Consider the following 21,082-nt stretch of genomic DNA (forward strand, 5'->3'; position numbering starts at 1 on the left):
GACACAGAGAGAGAGAGAGTGAGAGAGTTTTGTTGTTTGTTTGTTATTTGGTTTTTAGGAGCATTAGCAACTAAGGCCATATTGCTCCGGGGTTATGCGGTGGTCATTCCCTGACCTTTCCGCATCCTCCGTATTTGGTGGTCACGGGCTCGAACCCCGGTCTAATCAAGAAGCGTGTGCTACGCACTGCTGCTCCTGCCCACTCCGGCTACGAAGGCGCCAGAGAGAGAGAGAGAGAGAGAGAGAGAGAGAGAGAGAGAGAGTGGAGGAACTTTGTTAGAGATGGATCAGTAATTAAGCCAAATGCCCTGATTTGAATGGGGTTTGGAAGCTTCAGAAAGGTTTTGGGGGCACTGTCTGATTGTGGGAACAGTATTCCATGGTAGTGGAAATTTGCAATTTGTATAGAGTGAGCAGCTGTTGGAAGAAAAGTAATAATGAGAGCAAAAGATAAAATCCAGTTTTTTACATGTGGAGGAAGCAGGAAGCAATATTTGTGATGTGCTTTATGTCAAGATAGATTAGGAGTCAGGATAATCCCTGACAGAGATATGTGATCTTGTCTAGAAATCTGAGTGTCATCGAAAATAAGCATAGGAACAGAAGAATCCTTTTTTGCAAGATATAAGGCAGTGCTGAGTTTTATAAGGATTGAAATCAACTCAGTTATTTTTGCTCCACTGGAAAATTACCTGGAGATCAACATTTAAGGAATTGATAGTGGATATATGAGAAGTTGAAGGTGTTTGTAAAGAGCAGTTTCTCAAACTGGAAGGTGGAATGCAATGTGCTATCATCAGCAAAACAATGGATAGGACTTCTTGTCAATGGAAGAAGGCTATTAATATACAACAGGAAAAGAGTGGGAGAAAGAACCAAACCTTTGGGGAATGTCAACATTAGTGGAGAAGTTAGAAGACAGTGAGCTATCTACTATCACGCACGTTGAGCAGTCAGAGAGAAACTGGATACCCAATTATATAAAACGGTTGGCAAACTGTAAGGTGGAAGATTATTTAGAAGACCTTTATGCCAAACACAATCAAAAGCCTTTGAAATTTCAAGAGCAACTGCCTTGAGTTTGACCAAACTTTTCCATTGAATTTGTCAATAGACGGGTAACATAAGTTAGTATATATATCACAAGTAGATTAACACCAGCAGAATCCATACTAGCAATCATTGATCAGATGGAAGGTTTCTAGATAGGTTAGCAGTTGGTGGTTAATGAATTTCTCCATTACTTTAGAAAGAGTAGAAGTAACTGCAATGGGACGATAATTGGGTGGGAGGGATTTGTTACTCTTTTTAGGGACTGGCTGGATATGACAAATTTCCATGTGAGGAAAACACCAGTGGAATAAGAAAATATGAAAAGGCAGCACAGAACAGGTGTGGAATCAGGAGCATAGATTTTGAGAAGTTGAGAAATACCATTAACACCACTTTCTTGCTATCAAGACTATTCAAAATTTTTCTGAAAAATTTGATGGAAGATCACCGGAGGCATTGAATGGATTGTACTGGGAATGGTAGAAGGTAGTTTACTAAAATCATCAATACATGAGTTAGAAGAAAAGTAGGATGCTAGCAGATTGGCTTTATCTTTAGCTGAGGTGGCAATAGAACCCTCTGGTTTTGGAACAGATGGGAACAGAAATGGGCTAAAGTTGCGACCAATAGCTTTGTCAAGAGACCAGAATGCTCGACTGTTGTAATACAACTTCCTGATAATTGTGGCAAGGTTTGGTGTAAGCACAGAAATTCTCTTGCTTTTTACCAGCAAATTCCACTGTTGCAACCTAGATTCTTATAGCTCAGCCTGTTGCTTTGAAAGATTCAAATCCTTAACCAAATCATTAAGTTCACTTTGCTCAATAAAGTTTTTGGTTTGTCATTTTCAGGATTGTAATTAGGCTCGGCAGATGTTGATCATTAGCATTAGTAAAGACTAGGGCTTGCTAACCGGTTTTCATATTGAGTTGTTAAAACCGAAACCGAGCTTCTAAAACCGGATTCGAATATTTTTTTTTAGTTAGCCCTCGAATATAGTTTTTTGTTACGCACATTTTCTTTTGTTTCTTCGTTTATCTGGATCTTTCAACTGCTTTATGTTTTAAACATGTTTTTTATTTTATTTTATTTTAAGATACGAATCTCATGGGCAAGTGGCCCAAATCTAGGAGGGGTACCTTTTATCTTCCCACCTGTATCTTTTGAAACTTGCCTCGTTTAGACTCTTCATTCAGTGCTTGCGGGAGTGACACATAGTATTGTGCCTTTGTTATCTTCAATATTTTTATTTAAAATTGTCAGTGATATAAATTCCTACTAATTAATATTTATTACTCTTAATATGTCTAAGATGAAATCAAATGTATGGAATTATTTTGCTCGAAAAAGCAAAGATGAAGCACAATGTTTGAAATGTCAGAAGATAATGAAGTCGTCTGGAGGATCTACATCATCTTTGATGTTGCATTTAAAGAAAATGCATCAGATTGACATTAAACAAGATAACAGTGAACCTTCCGTAAAAATGGTAAGAACATTAGAAAACTTTATCGTTAAAAAATCTATGGAAGAAGAGATTTAAAAATTAGCTGCTTTAGATGGATTTTCTTTTAATTCATTTGCCAAGAGTGAGTTTATACAATCAAGCCTTTACCTTCAGAGAAATAAATACGATAAATTACCACCAGCCTCAGTGAATGGAATTATGGTTCTAAATTATCATAAAACTAAGAAAGAAGAACTCATTCAACATTTCAAAATTCATTGGTTTCGGGTGCACGGTATTCATTGACTCTAGACGAATATACGTCTATTCAAAATAAAAGGTATATGAATATAAATGTGCATTCAAAAGACAATCATTGGTTGTTAGGTCTTATTGAGATTAATGGTTCACTTGATAGCAGAAGAACTGAGCAAATTGTGAATGGACACTTGAAGGAATTTGGTTAAAACTTGGATGAGGATATTGTTGCCTGCATCAACGATGGAGCAGCAATGATGATTAAGTTTGGCAAGAAAATTACGCCTAATCATCAACAATGTATAGCCCATTGTATACATCTGTCAGTTATAGATGTACTTTATGAAAAAGCAATCAGTTATGGTGCCACAGTCTCTGAGTCTCCCAAAGACAATGAAGAAAATGAAAATAATGAAGAAAGTAGTGATGATGAAGAAGTTGAAGAAAGACAGCAAGGCATACTTTATCAAACTGACTTTACCGATGAGCTCATTTATTTCTTCAATCCAATGGCCAATATTGCACAAACTATTAACATATTGTTAATAGTTTGTGTTAATAGTTTTTGCAAGCTTTTTCGAAAATCGCCTACCAAAAATGACATATTACAAAATTTTGTTAAAGCAAAATTTAATGGGAAAGAATATAAACTTATATTAGATGATTGCAAGACTAGATGGGATAGCACATTCTATATGATTGAGAGATTTTTGAAATTGAAAAATTGCATTCCAAATGCTCTATGTGCAGTACTGTCAACTGAAGCTGTGTCTGACGATGACTGGAAAACACTTGAATTGCTATGTGAAACTTTGCGACCAGTTGAAATGATTCTGAAGGCTATATAACCTCAGAAGATACAGACTTACTTAAAGCAGAGTCTTCAATAGAATTTCTGCTTGCTAAGCTTGATACAGCAGAAACCCCATTTGGTTTAAAGTTTCACCAAAGCCTTTTGCAGCGTTACAATGCAAGACGAAATTGCCAAACTGTGGCTTTGCTGAGTTATCTACACAATCCCAAAAAGTTTAGGAAAGAAGATCAGGTTCAAGAACTTTTGATTTTCCAAGTAAGCAAGTTTTGAAAAAGCATGCTGAAGAGATTTATCAGAGATTATTTGCAAAACATTCCGGAGTCTTAGCGTTGAATGAAGAAACTGAAAATAAACAAACTGTTCTTTTAGAAGAAAACAAAGACTCATCTAGTTCCAATGTCGGAGATACACCCATGCGAGAGTATGATAGTGTAATAAAGAGATTAACTGAAGAGCCTTCAAAATATCCGAGCGAATTGGAAATCAGCAAAGAATTTAAAATTTTGGAGGCGACTAGCAGTAGAAGTGAAAAGCTAGAGAAAGTTTATAGAGCACTGCTGACCATTAAACCAACAAGTGTCCAATCTGAGAGAGTGTTTTCGATCACTGGTCTCTTTAACACAAAAATAAGGTCAAGTCTATCAGGAAAAATGCTTAATATACTGCGTTTTTTAAAGGACCATTTTCAGAAAAAAGCTGAGAAATAAATAGTAAAGAAATTTCCCCAAGCTGTTTATTTTTATTTATTTATTATTATTATTATAGGCTTATTATTTTTTTGTATAATCTTAAGCTGGTTACCTTTTTGGAGCATTTTAATTTTTTTATTATTTTTTTTTTTACTATAAGAGGTGATAGATTTTGTTTAAAAGATTTGATTACGATTTGTACAATCTACCCAAGATAAAATAAATACTTGTGTTATAAGTTTTTAATTATTTTCCCTAAGTCTGAGAAAATCGGTTTTAAGAATAAACTTCGGTTAAACTCGGTTTTGAAATTTCTCGGTTTTATGCAAGCCCTAGTAAAGACATATGATGCAAGAAAGCAAGCTTATACAGCATCAGCCAAAAAAAAAAAAAACATTCTCATTTCACCCATCCACTCATTCCAAATGTTTGTCTAGTTCTGCCTTGAATATATTTAAACTATCAACTTCTACGACAGTTGGAAGTTTGATCCAGCAATCAACCACCCACTAGCTTAAGGCAAACTTCCCCACATCTATCCTACAACTGTTTTCCTCAATTTCAATTTATGCCCTCTCAATTGATTATTCTGGGCAAGAGGATGAATCCTGTCAGCATTGAGCATGCTCAAACCATTCAAGACCTTAAACACCTCAATCAGATTACCTCGCAGGTGCCTAGTCTCCAGGCACTAATTTGTAAAACAAGCCTTTCTTCTTAAGAGCAACTCTTTGTTCCATTCACTAATCTTTGTTGCCCTTTTCTGTACTCGTTCCAGCAGCTCTACATCCTTCTTAAAATGAGGCCTCCAAACCTGTATGCAGTACTCAAGGTGTGGCCTCACCATTGACAAGGGGATAATCACCTCTTTATCCCTGCTAGAAAAATTCCTGTATATCATAGACAAGACACCATGAGCTTGCAGACCGTCTGTACTGCTCAGAAAACTTCATATCAGCCTGCACAAATCCCCCCCAGATCCTTTTTGTTTTCTACCACCTTCAGTGTAGTACCACACAGTTCATATATTACTCTGGGGTTACTGCTTCCCATATGCAGAACTTTACATTTGTCAATGTTAAACTTCAGTTGCCGCCTCTCAGCCCATCTGCTCAACTTTTCTAGATCCTGTTGCAGTAGCGTACTGTCATTAGTGTCGTTAACAACCCTGCCAAGCTTCGTATCGTCTGCAAACCTAGACATTAAACCTGATATACCATCAATATCATTAATAAATACAGAAAACAACAATGGACCCAACACTGAACCCTGGGGGACTCCACTAATAACATTAGGCCATGAAGAGCAGTGTCCATTGATTACCACTTTCTGTCTTCTCCCATTCAACCATCCCTTTATCCATAGCAGCATTTCCCTCCAATGCCACATTGCTCCAATTTGTGCAACAGTCTTCTATGTGCAACAGTATCAAAAGCCTTTCGAAGATCCAAATATATGATATGAAAATTATTCTTTGCATCCAGTTCCTTTGTGACTGCATCATAGTATCTAATCAAATTGGTCAGACAAGACTTCCCCTTAACAAACCCATGCTGTCTGAGCTATAGCTGAAGTCTTGTGTACATGATCCTGCAGTGCTTCTTTAATCAGTGCCTCCATTAATTTCCCCAGAACAGAAGTTAAACTAACAGGTCTGTAATTACTTATTTCGCCCTTTGATCCTCCTTTGTGAATTGAGGTCACATTTGCACATCTCCAGTCCATGGGTACCTCCCACGAGTCCAAAGAAGCTCTCATAATTATGGCTAAGGGTTTGCTTACTTCCTTTCTTAAGTTTATCTTCATAATTTTGCCTCCACTTTTCTCTCAGTTATTACAAAATTATCTAGCTCACTGCCAGAGTTTAATACACCTCTGGCATTCCTCCCCTCCCTCAATAACTCCTGTGTGAATGTAGATGCAAAATACTTATTTCGTTTTTTATCTACCTAAACAGAATCATCAACAGTTGAACCACCGATATAAAGTGGATGATCTGATTCATTCCCTTCTTTCTAGAGTTTACATAAGTAAAGAACTCTTTGCTATTTTTCTTTGCATCCTTTGCTAAAGATCTTTCGTAATCTGCCTTTGCGTGCCTAACCTCCTTTGTGACTTGGCTACAGACCAGCTTATGTCTATCATAGGCTTCCATGTCATGAAGTTTTCTGAGCAATGCAGACAGGCTGCCAGGTCAGGTCATGGGGTTTTGTCAATGATATATAGGAATTTTGCTAGCAGGGAAAAGGAGGTGATTATCCCTCTGTATAAGGCAATGGTCAGGCCACGCCTTGAGTACTGCGTACAGGTCTGGAGGCCTCATTTTAGGAAGGATGTAGATTTACTTGAGCATGTACAGAGAAGGGCAACAAGATTGGTGAGGGGAATGAAGGGATCCTCTTATCAAGAAAGGCTTAAGTTCTGCAAATTGCAGTGGCTGGAGAATAGGCACCTGCGCGGTGATCTGATTGAGGTGTATAAGGCCTTGAATGGGTTCAGCACGCTGAATTCTGATGAGATCCTTCCACTTGTTCAGATTACGAACCTAAGGGGGCATAAATTCAAATTAAGGAAAGACAGATGTAGATTAGATGTGCGGAAATTTACCTTTAGCCAGTGGGTGGTTAATTTCTGGAACAAAGTTCCATCTGTTGTTGTGGAAGTTGATAGGTTGAATAAATTTAAGAAGGAACTGGATAGGCATTTGGAGGGAATGGTGTGATTTTTTTTTTTTTTTGGCTGATGCTGCATAAGCTCATACATTTGCTTTCTTGCATCACATGCCACTACTACTACTACTACTACCTGTTAATTTATATGTATCCCATGCATTTGTCTTCTCTGACACATGTCTCATTAGTTCATCTGACATCCATTTAGGCCTAAACTTTAAACAATATTTCTTAGATGGTATGAAAAGTATAGTAGCTTCCAAGATTAATTCTTTGAATGCCTCCCATTTTGAATTTGCTGTTGATAACATCATCAGTTCGTCCCACCACATAGAATTTAAAATCTGTCTCAGACCATTGTAGTCATCTTTATGAAAGAAAAAACTCTTCCTTCCACCCCTGATGGTATTTACCTCTTTGAGTAAATCCCACTTCAGCACACTGTGATCACTGCCACCTAGTGGTCCCTTTATCTGCAGATTCTTAACACATGAAGAATCACTGCTGATAATGAGATCAAGAGTATTACTCCCTCTTGTTGCCTCCTGAACATGCTGCTGTAGAAAACAGTCATCCAATAAATTCACAAAAGCCTTGCTAGTGTGTTTGTGACCATCCCACAAATTCCAGTCAATATCTGGGAAATTAAAATCTCCCAATTATAAGACATTCTTATTTACTGGCCGCTCTATTTCTCTGTACAGTTGTTTATTATATTCATCAGTCATTAGGCCTATAACACTCTCCTACTCTCAATTTTGCTTTCCCAGTGCTTATTTCACACCAAATTGACTCGACACTCTCTGTCCACCCATGTCGACTGGCTGTACTTTCTTGGATTTTGTGTTTCTTAACTAATAGCATAACCCCTCCTCCCTTCCTATCCTGTCTATCCTTCCTGTACACAGTGTACTCCTCAAATTCCATTTGTGCCTTCCTTATATCTAGTGACTCTTGCCCTTCTTCCGGAATAGTGATTTCTTTACAACTAGATAGAGAAATAGGAATAGGGAGTTCCAGTGTGTGTGTGTGTGTGTGTATGGCATTGGTCTTATTACAGACAGAATTTTTACTTGAACACCCCTTAGTATTTGTGAGGCAGAAATAACAATCTTCGAGGTGCGCCTCCATAGCCAAGTGGGAAGGAGCAGCAGTGCATAGCACACGCTTCTTGATTAGACCAGGGTTCGAGCCCGTCACCACCAAATACAGAGGATGCGGAAAGGTCAGGGAATGACAACCGCATATTCCCGGAGCAATATGGCCTTAGTTGCTAATGCTCCTAAAAACCAAATAACAAACAACAAACAAATAACAATCTTCGAGGTGACTTGTTTGTTCTTGCCCGATCATTGGAACAGCAAAAGGCATTTTAGAATTGTTTCCTTTCATCCATTCAGTCAGATTTACATAGCACATTCTACAGCACATATTCAGTTCCCACCTTTTATTCTGATCACTCAGGTGACAACTAAAATAAAAATAATAAGCTTGTTTCACCTTGTCTGTGATTGATCAACGTTGTGACTTCACTGTAAATTGGCCACAAACATAGCAAAAACTGTTTTGTGGATTAACACACACAGGGTTTTCACTCCATTTCACAAGTTCTGACAAGACCAAAATGGAACTTTAAAACACTACAACCTACCACTAAACCTTACAAATTGAAACTTACCCTAAAAATGTACATTTAAGGGTTAAAGACAACTTGTAAACAAGTCTTTCACAGAGGTGCCTGACCACCGGAAATATAGTAGGGTCCTTATTATGCAATAGCATAATAAGGATTATAGCAATATAACTCAGATTGGGCACTCCTCAGGGCCATAAAACTAAACAGAGGTATTAGTATACCATTAAACAACACAGTTATGTCTCTATTGTTACAATAAATTTTACCGATGTGGGGTTTTGTCATTTGTGATGTTGGATGATTTCATTGATTTTAAAGCTATATTATGTTTTTTAAAACTGTTTTTGCATTTTTCTAAAAAAATGTAATGTGATAGAAACTTTTTACTGTCATATTTGTAATCAGCACATACAAATTAACAAAAAATGCTTACTTTCACCCATGTTAGCAAAACCCTGTTGACCAGAGTTGTTATTATTTTTAATTAAAAATTCCTTATGTAATTTAATTGTTTTTTGCATGAATTTGGATTTAATTTTTTTAAAATTGTTTCTGGTAATATTTAATTTAAGAAATATAAGTTATATAAAGAATACTTCAAAAAATAATTCACGTTTCTATTTTTCTAGATTTGAATTTATTTTGTTTACTTTCGATACTGTAACTGTATTTATTTTATATCGTAGGATTCTACTTCTCCAGTATATGTAAACATTCCACTCTCCACAAGTTATTCGCCTCCAACTCCTGATCCTCAACATTCTCCACTACGGGTAATTCTGGATAATTGGGGAGAATATGAGGATCAGAATGGACGAAAATATTATTACAATTTAGTTTCACGAAAAGTAACGTGGAAGCCACCCAGACGCCGTGGACATAATCAGGTATTTCCTTTAATTTGGGAACTTTTCTTTGTGTAATTCACTTAATAGAAACTTAGAAAAATGTCACATAGGAAAACTATGAACTGAGCAAGGAAAGGCATTCTCTGTCACATGGATAGGAATAAATTTATTATTTTTGGAAGTCAGTACAACCATGAGTTGAATAGTAACTGCAAAGAGTAAAGTGATAATAAATTGTAAACGGATAACAAATGTTCATTAACTCTTTCATGAGAGTGCATGTATACATTTGTTTTTTTTTTTAATGTGTGAGCCCAAAGAAGTATGAACATGTATACAGGGTGATTCATGAAGATATGGCATAACATCAGGAGCTGATTTCTGAACCAGTTTTGTCTGATTCCTAATGATTACAGAGCTGTGGCTTTGAATATTAGAAAAAAACAAAGCAATTGTGTGATATAAAATTAAAAAAATAAAAATAATAACCATAGATACACATAAACATAACTGATAAAGTGCTGTTTATTTATTCTTTTTTTTAAATAATTAAATGCACATGGCATAATACTTTAAGAGTTTTAGTATCTATATAATATCGGTGTTTAGATACACCATAGACACTCTTAAAAAAACTACAAAGTAGTTGTTGTGGGCATCATTTGCTCTTTCTCATATTGTGCTCTGCCTACACGACGAGTTGCCATGAGAGATGACAGATGCCAAAAGGTGTACACCTTTTGGCATCTCTCATATTGTGCGATTAACTTCACAACTGGGTCGTCAGGTCTGCAATACTAGGGTACCTGCCCACCCACTGATGATAGGCCAATAGCCTTGAAACATGTCTGGGTGGTGGTACTCACTGAGAATAAGTAACAATAGTCTTCTCTATTAGTGAAGCGTTACTTATTTGAGGTAGTGCAGAATCATGGCAACTCGTCGTGAAGGCAGAGCACAATATGAGAAAGAGCAAATGATGCCCACAACAACTACTTTGTAGTTTTTTTAAGAGTGTCTATGGTGTATCTAAACACCGATATTATATAGATTCTTTTTTTAAGAAAGTAACAGCTCTGTTTACAGATACGTATGCATGTATGGTTAGAGTGCAGTAGATATCTTGCCATCAGAGTGGCATGATACATAGTATGCAAACTTTGTTTGAAGGTAAGAAAGCACTCAAAACCTACGTTGGTATGATTATTTATTTCTAAATTGGAAATATGTACATAGTGGAGTCAAATATTTTGTGCTATTTTCTTACCACTTCTTCAGTGACTGAAAAGACAGTAACTAAGGGTTTTTATTGAAATTCTTAATTTTTTTTTTTTTTTTTTAGTAGAATTAACAGTTTCAGTACATTAAAATTTGATCTGATTTAAGGAATTTTGTTTTGAGGTTAAATTTATGTAGTAAATAACAATGATAACAATAGTACATAAACACTTTTTATTATAAACACATTTTTAGGAATTTGCAGATAAAAGAACCACTAGGTGGCAGTGATCACAGGGTACTGATGTGGGATTTACTTAAAGATTTAATTACCATCAGGGGTAAAGGAAAGGGTTTTTGCTTCCTAAAGGCGAGTACAGTGGTCTCGGACAGTTTTAAATTCTGTACAGTGGGATCAACTGACGATGTTACCAACAGTAAATTCTAAGTGGGAAGCATTCAAGTAATTAATCGTGGATGCTACTAAAAGTTTCATACCTATTAAGAAATATTGTTCAAGGTTTAGGCCTAAATGGTTGTCAAATGAACTAATGAGACTCGTAACAGAGAAGAAAAATGCATGGGATGCATATAAATTATCAAGCGACTCAGAAGCCTATGGCAGATATAAGTTAATCTGTAATCAGGTCACAAAGGAGGTTCGGCAGGCGAAGGCAGATTATGAGAAATCGTTGGCAAAAGATGCTAAGAAAAACAGCAAGGATTTCTTTACTTATATAAACTCTAAAAGGAAGGGGATCAATCTGATTGGTCCACTTGATATCGATGGTTCGACTGTTGATCCTGCTCAGATAGCAAACAAACAATGAGTATTTTGCATCTACATTCACGCATGAGGAGTTATTAAGGTTTGAAAATGGCAGAAGGTTATCAAATTGTAGCAGGGTGCTTAATGATATTGTAATAACTGAGAGCGAAGTGGAGGAGAAATTGTTGAAGTTTAACATAAGAAAGGCACCTGGGGTGGATGGGATCTATCCAGTTATATTCAGCAGCGTCAGAATTAGCCTTTCATGCCATTAATGAAAAACATACTTTTTTATTTAACGAGGCCAAAATACTTAACGTTCAACGTAATTATACGCGACTATTAATTGCAGAAACCGTTGAAATTAAATTACACGAGAATTCTGTTAATGTTCGGCGGCCATATTTGATCTCTGATGCGTGGACCTTTACGCGCATGCGCGAAGACATAATCACTATTTAAGTTGCAGGTTTAGCGTGATTCGGTAATTTTCATTCCTGTGATCACGACAGTCGGTCGAAAAGCATTGTCAGCTTCAGGAAGGAAAATCGTTTTGATTATTTTCGTTAGATTATTTTAATTGCGTTAATTTGAATTTTAATTGTTTTTAATTGATTTTGAATTGTGTTAAATTGATTATTTAATTATTTATATTTTTCTTTAATTATTATATTTTACTTTAATGTTCCGGTAAGTTTTCGATTTTTTCGGTTTTTCCGTTTTAATTTCTGGAGGGTATCATATGGAAGTGTTCCACGTACTATATTGAGGTGACTCCTCTTATTTATTTACTAATATTATTATCAACGTAGAACATATTGAATTTCACAGCTCTGATTCATACTATCTATTAATTTTTAAACTCTTATTGACTATTTCATTCACTTCCTGTCTCTCCAGTAGTATACAATCGATACACACAATTATGGGAGATTTTTTGAATGGCTTGGTACAAAATTACATTAAATCTACACTAAGGTACTCGGCCCAAAGTTACCATATTTCTTTCCTAAAATATTGCCTTCAAAACAACATCGTTCCGAAGTTTGCCAGGGTGAATTTAAATCAAAAATTTTCAGGCATAAAACAACTAACAACTGGCGACAGCGCGTAATATTGTTAAGCTAGCCTTAAAATCTCGATATTCGAATAAACAAAAATACCTTTCCCAGGTTAGGAAGCTTCGCGATAAAGTAAAAAATTATCTACATCCGAACGATTGGTCTGTATTGAAGACCTCCATAGATTTGCGACGGGAAGCACAAGCCTCAGAAATAAAAAACAGACACGTTAATAAGTTGCAAACATTATCGAATAGTTCAAGACACGTTCATGCGAATTCTAACACATTGTCGCGAGCTTGCGACCAAGTTCACACGAGTTGGGTGACATCCCCCCCACAGACACATAACGCACTACCACAGAATATGTCGGCTAGTTCACGAACACCCCCTCACCCAGTATCCAACGAACCGACATATCAACAGGTTACAAATCTTTCCTCGTGTACACTATCGCAGGACCAGATTTCACTTTTATCCAAGGGATTAAATTATAATTTACCACCTCGAAAGCTGCCAAAAAAACAATGTGTAATTGATATTGAATTTGGACTTCGTAGTGTTCCACAAAAAGATGTATTTATTCAACAAGTTAACCAAGTAGTGAATAACATAAAAGAAACGCGACTTCCTAAATTGAATACACATGACAGTTCAGCTTTACAAGAACTTCGAGAAAATAAGGACATTATTATACAGAGGGCAGATAAAGGAGATACAGTGGTAATACTAGATAAACATGATTATATTAATAAGTTAGATTCAGTTGTGTCTGATACCTCCACTTATCGTGAAGTGCATCCGGCACTGTTTACCAATTTGGTAAATCAATACAATAAATATCGAAAAAACGACTACATTACTATGGTTCAGTTGAAGGAATTGAAGTCAAGAACATACAATATTCCTGCACTTTTCGGTCAGGTAAAATTACACAAGCCTGGATTTCCGATTCGACCTATTGTGTCCTACAGGAACTCGGCATTTTCAGCCCTAGCCACACATGTATATTACATTATAAAACCTTTTAGACAGGTTATACAATTTGGGATTAAGAATTACGATACATTATTTAATAATCTTAAAGACTGTAGACTCGGCGACAATGACAATTTATTCTCATTAGATGTTACCTCATTATATACGAATGTAAACGTTGAATACACATTAGATATTATTTGGGATATGTTAAATAAAAACTCGACACCGATTAATTATACGAAGCTGCCTATTAAGGAAATTTTTCACTTAATTAAACTGTTAGTTGAGGCTAACTACATCACCTTTCGAGACAAGGTGTACAAACAAATTTTTGGATTACCAATGGGTTTGAGCCTGAGTGGCTTAATGTCAGAGATCTATCTCTCAACGATTGAACAGATACACTTGACACCTTTTCGTCCCCGTATCACATACTATGGGAGGTATTTAGATGATGTTCTAGTTATTACCGATAGTAGTACTATCCAAGACATTTTACATTCGTTTAATAATATTCATTCTAGACTCAAATTTACATTGGAAAGGGAAGATACGGATACAAAGTCATTAAACTTTCTAAATTTCACGCTTACCCGGGACTCGAACAAAATACAATTTAGCATCTATCGAAAACCCACAAACACCGGTATGCTTCTACATTATAATAGCTACCACCCGTTCACCTACAAAAGATCGATTATCTTTAATCAATTTCTAAATGCCTATAAATATTCAACGACGGATTCCGCTTTGGACTCAGAAATACAAATATTAACTAGCAGATTCTTAAACAGGGGTTATCCCATTAACACTATAAATCGAATTAGGGTACAAGCTAAGGATAGGATACAAAATACTACACCAATCAACAATAGCAATATCAAAAAATACTTTATTTCTGTCCCATATGTTGAACAGTGGCACAAACAGCTTAACAGATTCTTTAAAGATACCGAATTTAAAATTATAGCTAGGCCCATACGGAAGTTACACACTATACTGAACAATCGCTCGGTTCTTTCCGCGTTCGCAACACAAATTAATGATCTAGTATACAACATTTCTTGCGGTGATTGCGACTCGTCTTACCAAGGTTCGACCCGGTTTTCTCTTAATATCCGTGTAAATCAACACGAAGCCTCAGTTCGTGCTTCTCGTTCAGCAGCGTCAGAATTAGCCTTTCATGCCATTAATGAAAAACATACTTTTTTATTTAACGAGGCCAAAATACTTAACGTTCAACGTAATTATACGCGACTATTAATTGCAGAAACCGTTGAAATTAAATTACACGAGAATTCTGTTAATGTTCGGTGGCCATATTTGATCTCCGATGCGTGGACCTTTACGCGCATGCGCGAAGACATAATCACTATTTAAGTTGCAGGTTTAGCGTGATTCGGTAATTTTCATTCCTGTGATCACGACAGTCGGTCGAAAAGCATTGTCAGCTTCAGGAAGGAAAATCGTTTTGATTATTTTCGTTAGATTATTTTAATTGCGTTAATTTGAATTTTAATTGTTTTTAATTGATTTTGAATTGTGTTAAATTGATTATTTAATTATTTATATTTTTCTTTAATTATTTATATTTTACTTTAATGTTCCGGTAAGTTTTCGATTTTTTCGGTTTTTCCGTTTTAATTTCTGGAGGGTATCATACGGAAGTGTTCCACGTACTATATTGAGGTTGACTCCTCTTATTTATTTACTAATATTATTATCAACGTAGAACATATTGAGTTTCACAGCTCTGATTCATACTATCTAATTAAAGGAGGCGGCAAAGTAACTAAGCAAACCCTTAGCCATAATTATAAGAGCATCCCACTTGGACTCAGGGGAGGTTCCTGTGGACTGGAGATGTGCAAATGTATCCCCAATTCACAAAGGGGGATCGAAGGGTGACACGAGTAATTACAGACCAGTTAGTTTAACTTCTGTTCCAGGTAAAATAATGGAGTCGCTGGTTAAAGATGCATTGCAGGATCATCTAGACAAGACTGCAGCAATAATTCAGAGACAGCATGGGTTTGTTAAGGGAAAGTCTTGTCTGACAAATTTGATAGGATATTATGATGTGGTTACAAAGGAACTGGATGCAAAAAATAATTTTCATATCATATATGAAAATTATTTTTTCAGGAAAGCTTTTGACACTGTTGCGCATGGAAGACTATTGTACAAATTGGAGCAGAATGGTATTAAGGGTAAGTTGCTACAATGGATAAAAGGATGGTTAAGTGCAAGAAGACAGAGGGTGGTAATAAATGGGTGCTGCTCTTCTTGGACTAATGTTATTAGTGGAGTCCTACAGGGTTCGGTGTTGGGTCCACTGTTGTTTTGTATATTTATCAATGATATTTATGAAGGTATATTTGGCTTAGTGTTGAAGTTTGCAGATGATACAAAGGTTGGCAGGGTTGTTAATGACAGTAATGGCAGTGTGCTACTGCAACAGGATCTAGATAATTTGGGCAGATGGGCTAAGAAGTGGCAACTGAAGTTTAACCTTGACAAATGCAAAGTACTGCATATGGGTAGAAGTAACCCCAGAGAAACGTACCAGCTGTGTGGTACTACACTTTAGGTGGTAGAAAATGAAAATGACCTGGGAGTAATTGTGCAGTCAGATATGAAGTTTTCTGAGCAATGCAGACAGGCTGCCAGGGCAGGTCATGGGGTTTTGTCAATGATATATAGGAATTTTGCTAGCAGGGAAAAGGAGGTGATTATCCCTCTGTATAAGGCAATGGTCAGGCCACCCCTTGAGTACTGCATACAGGTCTGGAGTCCTCATTTAGAAAGGATGTAGATTTACTTGAGCGTGTACAGAGAAGGGCAACAAGATTGGTGAGGGGAATGAAGGGATCCTCTTATCAAGAGAGGCTTAAGTTCTGCAAATTGCAGTGGCTGGAGACTAGGCACCTGCGCGGTTATCTGATTGAGGTGTATAAGGCCTTGAATGGGTTGAGCACGCTGAATTCTGATGGGATCCTTCCACTTGTTCAGATTACGAATCTAAGGGGGCATAAATTCAAATTAAGAAAAGACAGATGTAGAATAGATGTGCGGAAATTTGCCTTTAGCCAGCTGGTGGTTAATTGCTGGAACAAACTTCCATCTGTCGTTGTGGAAGTTGATAGGTTGAATAAATTTAAGGAGGAACTGGACAGGCATTTGGAGAGAATGGTGTGATTTTTTTTTTTTTTTTTTTTTTGGCTGATGCTGCATAAGCTCATACATTTGCTTTCTTGCATCACATGCCACTACTACTACTTACCAGCTGTCTTTGGAATATCATCATCACAAAAGATCATTTCAGTCAGAAGAGTTTGTTGATAGTTTTATGGATGACACACACACACACACACACACACACACACACACACACACACACACACACACACACACACACACACACACACTCTCTCTCTCTCTCTCTCTCTCTCTTTGGTTTACTTAATCTCATTACCAGGTGGTTTAGGACAGGTCTAAGGGATTATCTTTTATAGTCTCGATCCCAAAGTTTGCTGTGTCCCGAGGGTATCATTACTGCAGGTAGTAGTAGCAGTAGCAAATGATGCAAGAAAGCAAACTTAGCATTAGTTGAGGCATGTGATACAAGAAAGCAAGCTTATACAGCATCAACAAAAAAAAAAAAAAAAAAAAACCCCATTTTGCCAATTTATCTAGTTCAGCATTAAATTTATTTAAGTATCAACTTCCACAACAACAACAGATGGAAGTCTGTTCCAGCAATAAATTACCCGATGGGTAAAGGCAAACTTCCACACATTTAATCTGCAACTGTCTTTCCTCAATTTGAATCTATGTCTCCTCAGGTTCTTCACTTATATAGCATCAGTCAAAAAAAAAAAAAAAACCATAGTTCACTCATCCATATCCTCCAAGAATTTGTATAGTTCTCTCTTGAATTTATTCAACCAGTCCACTTCCACAACAACAGATGAAAGCCTTTTCCAACAATCAACCACCCGCTGGCCGAGGGCAGCGGGTGGTTGATTGTTGGAAAACTTCAACACATCTATCCTGCAACCATCTTTCCACAACTTGAATTTATGCCCTCTTGTGTGTAGTCTCAGCAAGTGGAAGAATGCCATTAACATTCAACTTACTCATTCAAGACTTTAAACACCTCAATCAGATCTCCCCACAAGTGCCTAGTCTTGAGACACTGCAATTTGCAGAACTGAAGCCTTTCTAGGTAAGTGCACTCTTTTGTTCCCTTCACCAATCTGGTTGCCCTTCTCTGCACCTGTTTCAGCATATCTATATCCTTCCTAAAGTGAAGCCTCTGGACCTGTATACAGTATTCAAGATGTGGCCTTATACAAAGTTTAATCACCTCTTTATCCCTACTAGCAAAGTTTCTGTATTTTTTTTGCATCCAGTTCCTTGGTCACTGCATCATAGTCACAGTATAATTGCATGCTTGTCCAAATTGTCCCGCATTACTTCTTTAACCAGTGATTCCATTATTTTCCATAGAACAGACATTAAGCTAAGAGGTCTGTAGTTACTCATGTTGCCTTTATGAAGTGAAGATATATTCATATATCCCCACTGACTAGAGAAGTGCAAATGTGTCCCAAATTCGCAAAGCGGGATCGAAGGGTGACATGAATAATTACAGACCAGTTAGTTTAACTTCTGTTCTGTGTAAAATAATGGAGTCACTGGTTAAAGATGTATTGCAGGATCATCTAGACGAGACTGCAGCAATAATTCAGACACAGCATGGGTTTGTTAAGAGAAAGTGTTGTCTGACAAATTTGATTGGTTATTATGATGTGGTTACAAAGGAACTGAATGCAAAAAATAATTTTGATATCATATACTTGGATTTCAGGAAATCTTTTGACACTATTGTGCACGGAAGACTACTTTACAAATTGGAGCAGAATGGTATTAAGGGTAAGTTGCTACAATGGATAAAAGGATGGTCGAGTGGGAGAAGACAGAGGGTGGTGATCAATGGGTGCTGCTCTTCGTGGACTGATGTTATTAGTGGAGTCACACATTGTTCGGTGTTAGGTCCACTGTTGTTTTGTATATTTATCAATGATACTGATGAAGGTATATCGGGTTTATTATCGAAGTTTGCAGATGATACAAAGGTTGGCAGGTTTGTTAATGACAGTAATGGCAGTGTGTTACTGCAACAGGATCTATAAAATTTGGGCAGATGGTCTGAGAAGTGGCAACTGAAGTTTAACATTGAAAAATGCAAAGTACTGCATATGGGTAGAAGTAACCCCAGAGAAATGTACCAACTGTGTGGTACTACACTTAAGGTGGTAGAAAATGAAAAAGACCTGGGAGTAATTGTGCAGTCAGATATGAAGTTTTTTGAGCAATGCAGACAGGCTGCCAGGGCAGGTCATGGGGTGTTGTCAATGATATACAGGAATTTTGCTAGCAGGGAAAAGTAGGTGATTGTCCCTCTGTATAAGGCAATGGTCAGGCCACGCCTTGAGTACTGCGGGCAGGTCTGGAGACCTCATTTTAGGAAGGATGTAGATTTGCTTGAGCATGTACAGAGAAGGGCAACAAGTTCGGTGAGGGGGAATGAAGGGATCCTCTTACCTGAAGAGGCTTAAGTTCTGCAAATTGCAGCAGCTGGAGACTAGGCACCTTTGTGGTGATCTGATTGAGGTATATAAGGCCTTGAATGGGTTGAGCACGCTGAATTCTGATGGGATTCTTCCACTTGTTCAGATGCATAAATTGAAATTGAGGAAGGATAGCTGTGCAGAAATTTGCCTTTAGTCAGTGGGTAGTTAATTGCTGAAACAAACTTTCATTTGTTGTTGTGGAAGTTGATAGGTTAAATAAATTTAAGGAGAAACTGGACAAATATTTAGAGGGGATTGTTTTTTTTTTTGGCTGATGCTGCATAAACTTATACACTTTCTTTCTTGCATCACATGTCACTACTACTACTATATGTTCTTGTCAGAACTTCGGCTTTTATGGTTTCATTTTTATATAAAATATTAATTTCATCTATTGGATACACTGAAGAAAGGTACCTGCCTGTTTAAGAAATCAAAAAATCTCAATATTTGTATGATACTTAATGTTAATTGTATTTAATGAAACGTTTAGTGTAGATGAATACATGGTGTAATTAATGCAACTTTTGATAAACTATAGGCTGGTGTATGTAGACTGAGGTATCCTTAGTTATAAAAGCTAATAACAGTCGTCTATGAGGTGCTAATAACAAGTAAAGTGAAATTCGGAAGAGAGCATAACATTTTGTTTATATATTTCATGTTGTTATAGGAGATTCAGTTCGAGCCATCACAGATACGTAGTTAGAGGGACATCTAAATTTGATGGTCCGACCAGGCTAGCCGGGTGGGTAAAGTGCCTGCCTTGCAACCCAAAGGTCGCGGGTTCGAATCCCGAAAAAAAAAAAAATTGCTGGGAAAAATAAGAGAATCGCCACAGATTTCAAGCATCCAAAATTTATTCACGGAGCTGCCCCATCACAATTTTCTAACTCATCATCATCATCATCAGCCATTTTCAATCCACTGCAGGATGACGGCCTCTCCAGCAACTTTCCAGTTCCTTCTGTTTTGAGCACCGGCCATCCATTTACTACTCAAAAACTCATGAATTTCATCTATCCATCTCCGCCTTTGTCTTCCAGGTTTTCTTCTAGCTCCTCTTGGGTACCATTCTGTTATTTTCTTAGTCGATCTGTCATCATGTCTTCGAGCTATGAGTCCTGCCCAAGACCATTTTAGTTCTTTAGTTTTGATAAGTTTTCTAACTATCCAAGCTATTTGTCATCACAGACATTTACAAGAGACACTCCCGAAAAGAAGTGAAGATTAGAAGAAAGAACTTTGAGAAGTTCCTGGAAAATAGTATTAAAAGTAAATATTATGACTATGAAAAAGCTCGAGAATTTCATACATTCCATAACTAGCAGACATACAGTATCTGAATGCTGGCAAGTTATTTAAAAAAATAACTATATTGTGTTTTTATATTTAATGTGTTAGCCAGCACCTTCCATTTTCTATTCAGTTGTGATTAGTGAAGATTTGATGTTGTCAGTATTTGTACAGTGCTGAAATTAATAATTTAAGGAAGTCAAAGTCACTGGAACTTCCTATGAAGTTGAATAGTTTCAATCAGATTACTGACATCTTAGAACAGATACCAGTAATTGTCAACAGCATCAATGTTAATAATATTTCTTTTGTTTTAAATGGTGCTTGTAGTTTATTGAATTCAATTGCAGGAGACATTAATAGTGTGAGAGCAACAGTGTTTAAATTCATATACGAACAATTACAATTGTTAGAATGTGAAAAGAATGCATACAGGTATTTCACCAAAGCATTAATATTTTCATCTTTGATGTTTTTGATATATCCACATGCCTGAAAATTTCTGCAGCATTCTGCATTCCTCCTTCTCCCTCATCCAAGCATTATTCATAGGCTCTGCTCTTCTCTAAATGCAAAAATTCCAGATGACCAGCAAGAGAATCATTTTCTGATGTATGCTAAACAGAAATTGGCCATTTTAAATTCTCCAGAATGCATATTAGTTTAATGATCAATAAAATTCATCTGAAAGCTTATAATGA

The 21,082-nt window shown here is 36.7% G+C and overlaps 1 protein-coding gene across 2 annotated transcripts in view; it reads left to right on the forward strand.

Moving 5' to 3' along the window:
• The window catches only part of LOC150091236 (rho GTPase-activating protein 12-like), a 308,288-nt gene that overhangs the window by 38,443 nt on the left and 248,763 nt on the right, over positions 1-21,082 (forward strand). For both annotated transcript variants that reach the window (XM_090382935.1, XM_090382932.1), the window contains exon 3: positions 9,256-9,456. In XM_090382935.1, the coding sequence (XP_090239061.1) occupies positions 9,256-9,456 (201 nt within the window). The remainder of the gene's footprint in view (positions 1-9,255; positions 9,457-21,082) is intronic.

Source organism: Mastigoproctus giganteus, chromosome 1 (assembly GCF_048544385.1).
Source record: "Mastigoproctus giganteus isolate SK-2022 chromosome 1, ASM4854438v1, whole genome shotgun sequence".
Lineage (NCBI taxonomy): Eukaryota > Metazoa > Arthropoda > Arachnida > Uropygi > Thelyphonidae > Mastigoproctus > Mastigoproctus giganteus.